General features: G+C 40.9%; 1 protein-coding gene across 1 annotated transcript; it reads right to left on the bottom strand.

Annotated features, from left to right (window-relative positions):
* Window positions 1–2,905: 2,905 nt before the first annotated feature.
* LOC126235449 (uncharacterized) lies at window positions 2,906–3,382 on the bottom strand. The gene has a single exon (XM_049944172.1). It carries the CDS (start codon window positions 3,380–3,382, stop codon window positions 2,906–2,908), a length of 477 nt encoding a protein of 158 aa, XP_049800129.1.
* Window positions 3,383–14,394: the final 11,012 nt, after the last annotated feature.

Genomic DNA, 14,394 nt, shown 5'->3' with positions numbered 1-14,394 from the left:
GAGGAAACCATTTTGTCATTGAACGAATATTGCATGTGTTTACTCGCTGTATGATTAAACTACAGTGACTCACAACTCATAATTTTTATTTTCCTGTTTGCTGTATATTTAAAGCCCTGATGTGTTAACTTCAGGTGACTGTTCAGTCTATCTCAGTTTTTGAAAACAAGTTAGTGTTGGTACTCTTAAGAGTACTTCGGTATATTACACAGTGGTTACAATTTTAATAAAACTAAGACAAAAATGATAAGTTGCTTACTGTTTCCAGCAACAGTTGCATCGTTTTTACTGTGAGATTTACAGACATATTTACATACATATATACACATATCCTCTCACAGTACGTTTGTAAACAAAATTCAAACATGTCAAAAAATGTCCAAATGCCATAAAATTTCCACAGATAAACTGATCTTTTTATTTTAAAAATGAAAAAGATATTACATTGTTATTTATGAATAGATGTCATTTGTAAAACGAATTACACTGCTTGACAAAAAAGAGAAGCACGCAGAAGATATGGTAAAGTGTTAATGAAACTATGTACTCATACATGCCATCTGTGAGTAAGTAAATCGCTAGAGTTGTAATTCTCTGTCACAGACAGAATGCCCACCGCAGTGCAGAAGTATTGTTTGTGTTAAGTGTCACTACCAGGCCTCATAGGTTACTTAAGGAGTGTGAACCGCATCAGCCGATGTGTGATCACTGTGACACAGAGACGGTGTATACATAAGTGAGAGAGCATTTTCAATACGCGACAGAGACAGTGTGGGCCTCCATTTGTCTGGTTGATCAAATCATGCAATATCCAGATTTCTGGAGCATTTGGTTATGACAGTGATCTGATGTTGTAAAGCATGCAAACGTGAGGGCAGGAATACCTGTTGTCAAGGTCAATCACGTCTAACTGCCACAAGGGATGATCTCCGTAATTTGGGCCAGGCACACCATAACCAGTAAACCTCAGCACCTGGCATCTGAGGTCAACTGATAAAGCCTCTACAACAATCTGTGTCATCCCCAACCCACACCAATGGTCAGAGACTAGCTGCAGCTGGGTTAGGGTAATATGTCCCATGTGTATGCTGTTGTTAACATGACAACACAAACGGCTGTGTTTGGATTGGTGCCATGACTAGGAAAGATGGACTGCTGATGAATGTCACCCCACTGTGCTCAATGCTGAATTTCTGTTCTACATTACTACAGATTACACCTGTTGGCGAGTGTGACGACGACCTGTGGTAGAAGTCCCATTCTTGCAATATTTTGGAGGGGCAGAGTGGTGTTACTCTGGGTGTCATGATTTCAGGTCAATGCAACAGTACGCCATCAACATCCAGCTTCCTAATGTCTTGTCTCTCATGCTACAGTACCTTGATGCCATTTTTAACAGCATGTTGCTCTCTGCACATGTCATGTGTCTCTGCGAAGTGACTGAGTGATGTTGAGGTACTCCCTGACCTGTCCCAAGCAGAACTTGTGTGAGACCAAATTCGTCGACAACACTATCCCTGTGCCAGAATCCGGTATACCAAGAACCAGTTAGAACAGTTGTAGTCCAGGTTGCCTCAGAAGAAGATACACCTTTCCCAACCAAATCTGTGCAGGTATCCAAGCCAGAAAGAGCACTTCGTTATACCAACGAGTGATTTCTCTTCCCCTTCAGGATACTTCACTTTTTTGTTCAGGCAGTTCAATTTGCAGATTAAGACGTAACCATCTGTTTTTAAAGTTCTAATTAATATATTTTTGCGGCTTTAGGAAAATAATATTTGCTTTTGACATTCCAAAAAAATCTATGGCTACTATACTTAATTTATTCATTTAACATGTTTTCAGAAAATGTTTGTGTGTGCAACAGTATTTTTAGTTTTTATAGCAGATATCGTTTTCTAGCAGTATCTTCTGTGTAGACTTTTATTAGACCGTTTTGTATGTCATTTCGTGTGCCTCTGTTCAGATACATTTGGTTAGCTACTGAGGATTTGTTAACGTCTTTAGGCCTCAAAGCATCAGTGCGCTCTCCATAGGGTGTATGCAGGGCCAGCGCAAGCCAAAGTGCCGTCCCGTGCGAGCTGCTAAATTGCCCCCTGTTTTTATTTTTTTTACAAAACGTTTAGAATTTTATTTAAACAAATCTGTAGGAAATGTCAGCAATTAATCGCAATTTTTGTTTTTACTTTTCAGATCTACCTAGGTTTCGGCCACTGAGTGGCCAGTCTCAAAGCTTTTAATATGTGCTTACATCTAAACTGTCATGTTGACTGTTACGTTCAGCGTGACGGTATAGATATAAACATAACTCAAAGCAATGAGAATAGCCACACTAAGCCCGAAATCTATGTAGATCTGGAAAATAAAAACAAAAATTGCGACTGGTTTGTGACATTCTCTACAGATTTGTACAAAACAATCGCTGGGCACCAGCTCAAAAATGGAGTCAAACTTGATTGAAGAAATCTAGCTAATTTTAATAAGCCTTGTGAATTTACAAAAATGTTCAAATGTGTGTGAAATCTTATGGAACTTAACTGCTAAGGTCATCTGCCCCAAAGCTTACACACTACTTAACCTAAATTACAGTAAGGACAAACACACACACCCATGCCCGAGGGAGGACTCGAACCTCCGCCAGGACCAGCCGCACAGTCCATGACTGCAGCGCCTGAGACATCTCGGCTAATCCCTCGCGGCGTGAACTTACTTTTAACGTAAATAAACATTTTTCAGTGGTTGTGGACAGATAATGTATTCAACGGAAAACAAAATATATTTACAATTTAACGATAATTTGGTTTGAACAATAATATTTACAATAACTATTTAATGTTGAACAAAATAAGAAACAACACAGTAAATAACTAAGACACTGATCATAATATAAAATTAAAAAAAAAAACTAGACAAATCGAACCTTCCTGGCTTTTGCTTGTGCAAGCTCTTTCACAAGATCTGTGTAATTTAAGTCCTCCGCAAGCTCATGCTCAATCGATATTGTTGCAAGATCATTCAAACGAGGTTGGCTCGTCGTTGATCGGAGGTATGTCTTTATCAATTTCAGTTTTGAGAAACTCCTCTCTCCACTCGCAACTGTCACTGGGAGTGTTAGGAGAATTCTCAGAGCAACATTGGGGCAAAAATTATGCCTTCCTATAAACTTCAGAGTCTCTTTTGGACCTATTCCAGGTTTCAGCAACGTCGAAAGCACTTTTAGTTCTTCCCTCAACTCCAGTGCATCAATGTCGCTTGACTCATGTGGTAACGTTAGATCTTCTAGCTCTAATTCTGTAGGAAATTCTTTGGAATCAGTCAAGAAAGATACAAACTTTTCCTCTGTTCTGCTGGTCTCAAAATCTGCTTTCGTTTTTTCAAGCATTTCCACGGCCTCAGAAACATTTATGTCAATGGTCTGGAGGGTCTTACTGACTACACTGATGAGAAGCAGAACGTCATACCAGATTACCAGAGAAGTCAGAAATGTGTAATTTTTTATTTATTCGCAAGTGACGTTGCTTCGTGAGCGGTCATTCCATTGAATTCTTATGATATCTGAACCAGTGCATCATAAACGCCTCCAATTTGAAACCTCAAGGAAGTAAGTGCATCGATGCGACTTCCCCACCTAGTATCGCTCAGTAGCTTCAGCGACAGGTTAGGCAGATACTTTTTCAAGACATCCCAACGTCGAAAGGAGGACGAGAAGACGTCATATAAGCTTTTCACAGTCGAAAACACGGAAACAGCATATTTAGAAGACATAGCGGCATCGTTTACAACAATATTCAATGAGTGACTGCTACATGATACATAAAATGCTCTCTTGTTCATATCTCAAATTCTTTTCTGGAGACCAGACTTCTTTCCTTTCATGTTTGCTCCATTGTCGTATCCTTGCCCTCTCGTATTACACAATAAGATTTTTTTATCTTCCAAGAACTTGAGTACGGCTTGCGTCAAAGTGGAGCTTGAAGAATTGAGCACTGGAAGAAATCCCAGGAAATGCTCCCGAATTCGAACATCGTATACCCCGTCGAGTCTTGTCTCCTGGACGAAACGTACCACAACTGTCAGCTGCTCAACTTTTGAAATATCTGGTGTGCAGTCCAGAATTATACTGTAATACTTTGCAGATTTCATCATTAATAGAATGTTGTTGGTTATAGATGATCCAATGAGACGAATTAGTTCATTCTGTGTTTCCTTTCCAAGATAATGATGACCCTTGCTCTCACCTTGCTTTGTTCTGTGCAGGTGTTCCATCATCACAGTGTCGAACTTTCCGAATAATTCAACGAGTTTCAAGAAGCTTCCGTTGTCAGGCTGAAAAAGTGCGTCTGTACTTCCTCTCAGAGGCAGACATTGCCGACACAGGAAATGAATTATTGCTATTAAGCGCCCAAGAACATTTTTCCAATGTTCGCTTTCAGTATTCAGAAGCCTTTAATGATGGGCGTCGACAGTTCGTGACTTTTTCAGTCCCTCGGAAAACACGATCCACTTTTTATGCTCGGTACACTTCCCGTGACTTTCGAGATACGAAGCAAGGTGCTTTCAGTCGCTTATACCGTTGTTTGCAATTTTTACTGTAGATGACGAAAAACGTTTGCAACAAAAGCAGAACACAGCATCCTTGCTCTTTGAGTGCGTCAACCAACGTCTATCTGCTTCTTGTAAATTCTTCAAAGAATAGCTGTAGTGCACAGGGCTGAAACGCCGGTTGTTCGTGTTTTTAGGACATTCTTCAGCTTCCTTAGCGCTCGGGAGGACCTCGCATGACCAAAGTCGTTCGAATGCAGTCGGTAATAATTTCCAGCCTTCTTCCGGGATCTGAGTCAATTGTGTCTTCCAGTTTAGGCTCGCCTTCAATCCCTTCTCCGGTGGTGAGTACCTCGGCTGATGTTCCTCCGGTATCTTCCGAATCGGGTCGCCTAATTTCAGTTCTGCCTGATGTTTCAATCTCGGAGCTTTCGTCACAAAGCAGGTCTTGAGTCCAGGCGAAGTCTGTTGCACATGTTGTGGGTGGCCCACCGTCAGCATTGCTGCTGTACGCGGTGGTCGCAATACTGTGTTCGTCAACTTTCTTGTCATGTCCTGAAGATAAAGATGTAGCTGCAGTATCTCCACTACTTTCTGTACTTTCAGGATCTATTTTTCCACTCTCGCCGCTGCTAGGTCGTTCTCTCTTTGGCTTGAAATATCGTTGTAGTGCATCCTTTTGATTCTTATCGTCATCTTCCTTCAGCACCCGTCTTTTCCTATATTAGCTGTCTTTACTACCGTCGGACATGTTTCGATCCAGCCTGTAAAGAACGATTACGTGAAACTAACTGTTGATGTCAGTGTACTAACTTTATTTGCAACACTCTTCGCAGACAATTTCCTGATATTCCACTGCACGTAAACGGAACATTATATTACTGTAGGAGGTGAAGTCATAAAAATTGAGCCGCGTGAAATTGAATTTCAGGGCGAATTTCACTACAGACGCAGGTGAAACGGTCAAAAAGTGGGGCGGAAGACAATGGAGAGAGGAAGAATAAGGAGATGGAGTAACATAATAATGCAATAAATAGACACCCGGGCATGGACGGGTACTAATGCCAGTCGACATATATTAACTCACTGCACTGCAGTTGTTCATTTCAGAGAACTGACACTCGACATCTGTCGTAATTTCCACGTGTTACTTCTTTCGTGTCTGATTGTGGAATAAGGAGCAACAAATAATCGCCGTATCACTTCACTTTTCTTCGCTTTATTTTCATTCTAGCTATTGGGACGACACGTGCTTATTTGCCGACTTGCCAATTTTTGAAGTAACAGATCATAAGAAAAATAAATTTTCCTATTCAGCAATATTGAAGGAGAAAAATTCTAACTTATGAGTAACGTGCATGCGCAATACTAATTGTACGTTATATGAAAAGCACTTACCTATTACATCCCAAGTTGCAAGAAATTCGGACGCACCAATTCTTCTGTTCTTACGAAACGCAATGAAAGTGCTTGTGACCAATCTTGACTCTCTCGGCCAACTACCGAAACAAATTCTTTAGTCTTCGTTTTAGAGAACGCAACAATACCTATTTCCTGGAAAGGCGAAGTGGTGACGCGGCAGTGCCAGGAACTAGGTCACGTGACGAGGTACAGCGAGGCTACGGTTAAACTAGCGCCCAAGAAGAAGAAGCAAGAAGCTTACAACGAATATGTGACCGATGATGTGGATAAATGTATTATCAGGCAGCAATTTCTATGGCATTACGAACAATAGAAAGAAAATACGAACTTTGCGAAAACTGCACAACTTTTGTCAAACAGAAATGAGCTTCAAAGTTAGCAAGGAAACCCTTAGAAGCAATGTTCTGTCTACGGGTTTTCGTTTTAGAAGGTGTCAAAATTAACGTTTTGTTTTGTGCGAACGAGAGGGCATTGTTGCTAAAAGACCATACTTTCTCAGGTTTTCATCAGAATCAAAGCGACCAGTAGCTTACTAAGATGAAACATGGATTCACATGCATTATACAGTAAAAAGAAATGTTGGCAGAGTGATAGTGTGCGAATAGTATTGTCAAACAAAAGTGCCGGTCAGCGTTTAATTGTTGTTCATGCAGGCGGAGACAGGTGTTTCATGGCTCAAAAACCAAAACGTCCGACTATCACTCAGAAACGAATAACGAAAATTTTCAAAATTACGTCGAAACCCAACTTACGCCAGGCTTATTAGTCATGTCTTTATCCCTTGTAATTATCCGCAGCGTATTTACCCATTCGGAATACTTGTAGCCATTGTAGGTGTTGCACATGTTTGAGTGTAGTAATGTCCAACCATTTTTTTCCATATTGCGGGAAGAATACAACACTCGGAAACTGCCATTGAAGGGCATAGCAAAAGTGCTTCAGGCTTAACATGTAACCGCAGTATCGAACATTGCATCGAATTTCCAAATTAGATTTCGTCTTCTGTAAAATTAGTTGTGAGTAAACAGGTGTTGTTGGTATGAATATCACTATTCTTCTCAAATTGTGATGGATTATTTATGACAAATTTTATTAGTGTTAATGTAGTATGTACTGTGATGGTGTAATTAAAGTGTCCAGCTCGTCGAAGAGAAGCCTTAATAACAATATCAGCATTTTCATGAAGTTAATGTTTGAACTGTCTGAACGCTCTCACCATCCAAAGACTGTATTGATACCCTGTTTTAATTTTTTCTTTTCTTGTAGGATAATTGCATTTATATTATGTGCTACGACAATCACTTCATTATGGTTCAGGTAGACCATATCCCCAACTTTCTTAAGGCTTACTGTGAAGTTTTTTCAGGATGGAAATTTGTGTTGTCCTTAAGGCATTCGTTTAGTAATGTTTGTTCTATGTTTGTAAATTAATATTGTTCTTGTTTATGAGTCTATCATGAAAATCCTGTTTTAGTTCTTACATTATTATTGACACTCTAGTATTCCTTTTGAAGGGATATGAGTTTTTTCATTATTCACCAGCTACAGCAATTCTAATATTGGAGGCAAGATTGTCACATATTCACCAATGTAATTCACTTCTAATGGATGTAGCATGTTAGTTAACACAAGATATGTGTAGTAAAGATTTCTATTATGTTCTTCTTTCGTTTTGCATTGTAGCCTAATGTGAAACAACATCAACCAGGGTAGTCGCTACTCTTTAGTGTGTATGGCAACAGGCACTAGACACTGGAAACTAATAGAGAAAGCAGCTGAGGCGTCCGCTATACAATTAATTCAGCATTACTAACTGCATTTTTCAGTTGTAGACCTCAACATAATCTCTGATAAAATACTTAATGGCTTACTGAAATCACCTGATGCTAACAACAGAGGAATTTGCCCAAGGTTTGATACTGAGCACAAATTTGATGGAGCAAGAACTCAATGCACAATATCGCACAATATCAATATGAAGAATTACATTGCTACAGTAAAAAGTCCACAATAATGAAACCAGCTGCCCCCAAGCTCAGGGCACCAAAAATCCACAAACAGTACTCACAAATTAGACTCATTGTTTACCCTGAGAATACACAAACATACGAACGTTCCCAATTATTAAATAAGATGCTTATGATATATTCCACATTCAAATGGACATATTCAATAAAATATACACACGAGATAACATATATGAGATATAAATATTCCAAGGCAAGTTAGATTTCCTACATATGGTGACATTGTTAACTCATTCAGAAATTATCTGTCAATCCAACAACTGAAATTATTTAGAAAAAGCCTTATTAAACTAAAAACTAACCTTGTCGGAGATTTCAGAGTTGATCAGTTTACTTAAACTGATCCAGTCTCGTAACCAATTCTCATTTTATCATCAGATCTATCAACAGAAAGAAATCTTAGCTTGTATGTGAAGACAGCAGACTGGCTTATTCATAACCTACTTAGAAAATACACTGTTAATGGTTGAAATAAATTCTATGAAAAAATAAATTATTGCAGGGAATATATGGTTGACACTCTACTCCTGCTTGATGGCACAAGAGATCAGCCTGATGAACGTCTGACACTGTACAGTTAAATCCATAGTAAAATTAACCTTAAATAGAACATGAAACCATCTATTCCATAAATTTCTTAGCCATAACAACTGTTAATGAATAGCAGGAAGACAACTGTTGCACATACTGGACACCGACCTACTCTAATATCAGAGTATACAAATCATCACACCATGCAAAGACACAAGTATACTGCATTTAGATCCATATTGAACATTTAAATCCTTTAAAACTGAAAGCACAAACATAAGAGATCGAATTAAAAAAATGCAATGAATAATGAGTACCCAGTAAATCGATTGACAAAGTGTCCAAGAAATACAGGGTAACATCACTAACAGAAATGCTACAGGAAAAGCAACTGACACAACACAAATCTTTACAAGCATACTTTGCTAACACACAGCATCACAAAATACTGCTAACTAAATTAGAAATATCTTTCTTCTCAAAAAACGAACTTGGATGTCACCTGCCTACTACAGTAAACATAAACACGCCAATAACAGAATGTAGTAGAATATATAAATTACAGTACAACAATTAATAATAAGTCAGTCTGCTGTCTTCAAGTATAATCTACAGCTAAGATATCTTTCTGTTGGTAGATGTGATGATAAAATGAGAAATTGTTATGGGTCTGCATCAGTTTAAGTATTGATCAACTCTGAAATCACAGAAAGCGTTAGTTTTTAGTTTAATAATACCTTTTATAATAATTTCAGTTATTGGATTGACAGGCAACATATGAACAGATTAACAATGTCACCATAGAGACAGATCTATGTTGCCTAGAAGTATTTATATGTTATATGTGTTAGCTCATGTGTAAATTTCATTGAATATGTCCATTTGAATGAGTAAAATATAATATATAAATTACAGAATAACAGTTAACCTGCATTCGACATAGGTCAAACAAGAAAAACTTCTCATACACGATACAAAGAGTATGCTGATGCTTTCAGGCTCAACTACTTTGACAAATCCTGAGTAGCTAACGATATGTTCCTAAAAAGAGACACACAAAATGTCATCGGCTACAATCTAATAGTACTTTGTTATAAACAGGAATTCAATAGATATAGCTCTTGATTTGTTTATGAAACAACTGTTTCTGCTGCTATTCACGATTTTCATTTTGTCGATATTTTACATGAATCATTTCGGTTAATGATCCCCAGTTTCAAGTGCGTTTTCACCTTCTACACCATTAATTTGTGATGTTTCTGATGTGTGAGGTGTTGTACTGTTCTGTTGTCTTTACAGTAAAAACATATGAAATATTTAATTACTGATCAAACTCTATATAGAGTTAACAGCGAATTTTGAAAGAACTTCTTCTTAAGGTTTTGTTGTTGTTAATCATAAAGTAAAACTTGCGCTTGCTTACACGGTAAAGACAACAGAACAATCCAGCATCTCACACAGTGAAGACGTCACGAATAACCGGCATAGCGCTTGAAAAAATGCACTTCAATATGCGAACCATTTCCCGAACCCCATCGTGCAAAATATGTATGAAAACAAAATCGTGAATGGTAGCAGAAAGTGTTTTACTACAAACAGAGCAATTATGTTCAAAATTGGAGGCTTTCACCAACCGCTTCTCATGGACAAAATAACAAATAAACTTTACAAACTTTTTACAGCGTAGGATTTCATATGATATCAGCAGACATAATTGGAGGCTTTCACCAACCGCTTCTCATGGATAACATAACAAATAAACTTTACAAACTTTTTACAGCGTAGGATTTCATCTGATATCAGCAGACATAATTCGTTTTGCTAACGGCGTCTATGTATAAATAGTAATGTGACATCTTTGTCATCTTAGAAGCAGTAACATCTATGTACATTGGATAACTGAACATCTTTGCATTTGTATCATCTTTAAATTGTTTCAGTTCCCTTTGCAAATGTGCTGAGGGACGCAACGTGTGTGTATACGTAATAAATACATCTACAAATTTCGTGGCTAACGATTATGTAACCACTGGTAGGAATAATATGCAAATTTTCATTTTTGTCTTATTCTTACAAAAAATTGTAGCCACCTTGTAATATACCTATGTAGTCTAAGAGGTACACTAATATCTTGTTTTAAAAAAGTAAAGTACGCTAGTCAAGCAGCTGAAGATCCTTGATTAGCTCTAAATCAAGGCTCTAAATGCATCATGTATTGGAAGAAAGATCACGATTTGTTACTAAAGGAGGTACGTTCTCTATTTTACGAAAGTAATACATTCATGGCTACAACACTGACAACTGTGAACCGAATTAAACAGTCACATTGTTTTAAAGGAAGAGTCCCATTTATTTACTTGAACATGTACAGCAAGACCTTAAAAACCGTTCCTTTAATCCTTAAATAGTGCCATTTTCTTATTACTTTTATTCAAAACCTTAGTTGATTCCATAGATTTTACCTTTTTATATTAGCCTGTTTAGTTCACATTTTTCTAAATACAATGTTGTTTATTTTCAACTAAATTATTTTCACCCTGGGGTAGTATCTGAAATTACGTTCTCAGTTTGCTGCATTCAAGGAAGGCTGTATTTCGCAACGTTTTCGGAAACTCACTTGCGTAGGAAAGAAACTTTTCAGAATTAAATGAAATTTGTAGGGGCAAGATGCCCTGTGAGGACAAAGCGTTCAGTAACGTCAGCGATAATTGTAAGCACAGTTCATTTGTTGCAGCAGTTTTAGAAGTTTTTTTCTCTGTCCCTGTCTTTTTGGAAGACTGTTTAGTGTGTAAGTGAATTATTTTGACGATGATATTTTTAAGCTGTATTGACACTTATATTCCGACGTAAGCGTATGGTGTATGAACGTGCATGCAACAAGAATGAAAAACAGAGTGGCTATTAGCAAAATGCGGAGGAAAGTGTTTGAAAGAAAAAAAAAATGGTTCAAATGGCTCTGAGCACTATGGGACTCAACTGCTGTGGTCGTAAGTCCCCTAGAACTTAGAACTACTTAAACCTAACTAACCTAAGGACATCACACACATCCATGCCCGAGGCAGGATTCGAACCTGCGACCGTAGCGGTCGTGCGGTTCCAGACTGTAGCGCCTTTAACCGCTCGGCCACTCCGGCCGGCGTTTGAAAGAAATTTCGACATTTGTGGAAAATTGTGTTCAGTTAACAGCTGAGGGATGTTCACTCAAATTGTCTCCCTTCGATCATAACTACCTGCGTATAATAGCTTTCGTCAGTGGTAAGTTGTTGCAGGGTTTGTGTACCACTACCTAGGTACCCGCTTAGGTTTTTTTTTCTTTATTGTATTTCAATTCCCCAGCGGAGCGGCCTGGCAGCAGCATATGCGCTGCTCTTCAGCCGAAAGACATAGAAAAAACAATAGAAGACATTTAAAAATAGCAAAGGAGAGAATATGGTGAACATTGATATAAAAAAGGGGGAACATCATGGAAGGCAATAGACAAAAAACGGGGTGACTGTAAAAAGGAGATAAAAAACTGTTTAAAAGTAGCATACACAAAAAGCCACACACAAGGCACAGTATGACTGGAGCATACAGGTATCGACGGATGGCAAAGCACATAACGTAACACTGACAGCGAACCTCAAGGCAGTACACAATTAAAATCACACCTCTTGACGCACAGGAGAAACAGCACTAAACACAACACTGATGTGGCACACTGATGATGATCAATAGAGAGGATCTGCCAGGCGCTAGGAGATAAGGAAGATCTGAAGAAGGGAGGGAGGGGAAGAGATGGGAGAGATGAGCGCGGGGCGCGCTGAAGAGGGCCAGGTAGGGAGGGATGTGGGAAGGAAAGAGGCAAGTATGGGGTGCAGGGTCTCAGGGGAGGGGGGATGGAGGAAAATCCGCTCTGTGGAGAAGGAGGGAAGAGGAAAAAGGGTGCCCTGGGGAGGGGGGGGGGGACAAGGCCAGGTTATAGTTGGAAGGAAGGGTAGATGTCACGGCGAAGTTCGTCATCCGGGAGGGGGAGGCGTTGGAAATTGCCCTGATGAAGGAGACGGAGGCTGTGGAGGTGGAGAGAGGGAGGGATACAGCGATAGAGGCGAGGCAACGGGCGGGGGGTGGAGAGGAAGGAGGAAACCAGAGGGTGGGGGGGATCAAGCCTGCGGACAATGTAAAGGATGCAGAGATGTTGGAGGAACAGGAGGAGCTGGGGGAAGGGGATCATTTCATACAGGAGCCGTGTGGGGGAAGGAAAGCAGATACGGAAGGCAAGGCGGAGCGCATGGCGTTCAAGGATTTGGAGGGCCTTGTAAAAGCGGGTGGAGGCGGAGATCCAGGCAACACTGGCATAACAGAGGATAGGACGGATGAGGGATTTGTAGGTGTGGAGGATGGTAGAAGGATGCAATCCCCATGTCCGGCCAGACAGGAGTTTCAGAAGGTGGACGGTCTAGACATGAGGGGTCCAGGTGAGGTGTCAGTCGAGGGTGAGTCCAAGGTATTTCAGGGTGGGGGTGAGCTGGATAGGACGACCATAAAGGGTGAGGTAGAAATCATGGAGGCGAAAGGAGCGAGTGGTGCGGCCTATGATGATTGCCTGGGTTTTGGAGGGGTTGAAACGGAGGAACCACTGGTTACACCAAGTGGTGAACCGGTTAAGGTGGGTTTGGAGGGTACGTTTAGACCGTTGAACGGTAGGATAGAGAGCCAGGAAGGTGGTGTCATCAGCATACTGGAGAAGGTGGACTGGTGGGGGTGGCTGGGGCATATCAGCTGTATACAAGAGATAAAGGAGAGGGGAGAGGACAGAACCCTGGGGGACACCAGCCGTGGGATAAAAGATACGGGAGTTGGTGTTGTGGAGGGTGACATAGGAAGGACGGTGCGAGAGGAAGGAAGCGACCAGACGGACAAAATTGATAGGCAGGTTTGGAGTTTAAAGGGGAGACCGGGATGCCATACACGGTCATAGGCATTTTGGAGGTCAAGGGAAACAAAAATGGCGGAGTGACGGGAGTTGAGCTGGAGGGACAGAAGGTGAACAAGGTTGAGTTGGTCTTCAGCAGAGAAGGAGGGTCGGAAGCCACACTGGGTAAGGGGGAGGAGGTGGTGTTGAGCAAGGTGCTGATGAATAAGGTGGGAGAGGATGGATTCCAAGACCTTACTGAAGACGGAGGTGAGGCAGATGGGACGATAGGAAGAGGCGGCAGAAGGGGATTTGTTGGGTTTGAGGAATAAGAGGACGTGGAAGGTCTTCCACAGGTCAGGGTAGAAGCCAGTAGAGAGGATGACATTATAGATACGGGCGAGGACAGTCAGGAAGGAATAGGGGCTTTCTCGAAGGTGACAGTAGGTGACACAGTCGTGACCAGGGGCCGTGTTGCGTTTAGACTGGAGAATAAGTTTAATGTATTGTGCTGTGATGGGAGTGTTTACGTCGGAGGGGGCAACTGCCCAAGTACTGGAGACTAGGAGCAAGTGGAGCGACCGAGGTATCGGCACGTTCCATGACGGTGGGGAAAAGAGAATAATCAAGGTGGGGATCATCGGGGATGGAGAAGACCTCGGAAAGGTGGGAAGTGAAGTGGTTGGCCTTACTGAGTTTGTCAGGAAGGGGGCGATCATTATGGAGAAGGGGGTAGTGGGGAGCGGAAAGGGAACCAGTAAGACGATGGAAGGCGGACCAGTAGTTGGAGGAGTTGATAGGGAGGGTGGCGTTGAGTCGTGTGCAGGTCTGGCGCCAGTCTCGGCGTTTCGTTGCTGTAATAAGGTTCCGTACGTGTCGCTGTAATTGCCGGTGGCGTTGGAGTGTATCCCTGTCACGAGTGCGCAGGAAGGAGCGATAGAGGCGGCGGGATCCGCGGAGGAGGAGGACAGCCCGCGG

The sequence above is a fragment of the Schistocerca nitens genome, chromosome 2 (assembly GCF_023898315.1).
Source record: "Schistocerca nitens isolate TAMUIC-IGC-003100 chromosome 2, iqSchNite1.1, whole genome shotgun sequence".
Lineage (NCBI taxonomy): Eukaryota > Metazoa > Arthropoda > Insecta > Orthoptera > Acrididae > Schistocerca > Schistocerca nitens.
The sequence above is the reverse complement of the archived record's forward strand: the minus strand, read 5'-3'. Positions and strand labels throughout refer to the sequence as shown.

Bases quoted from the DNA above. Each gene is read 5' to 3' on its own strand.
- LOC126235449 (XM_049944172.1), bottom strand. From the start codon at position 3,382: ATGCTTGAAAAAACGAAAGCAGATTTTGAGACCAGCAGAACAGAGGAA.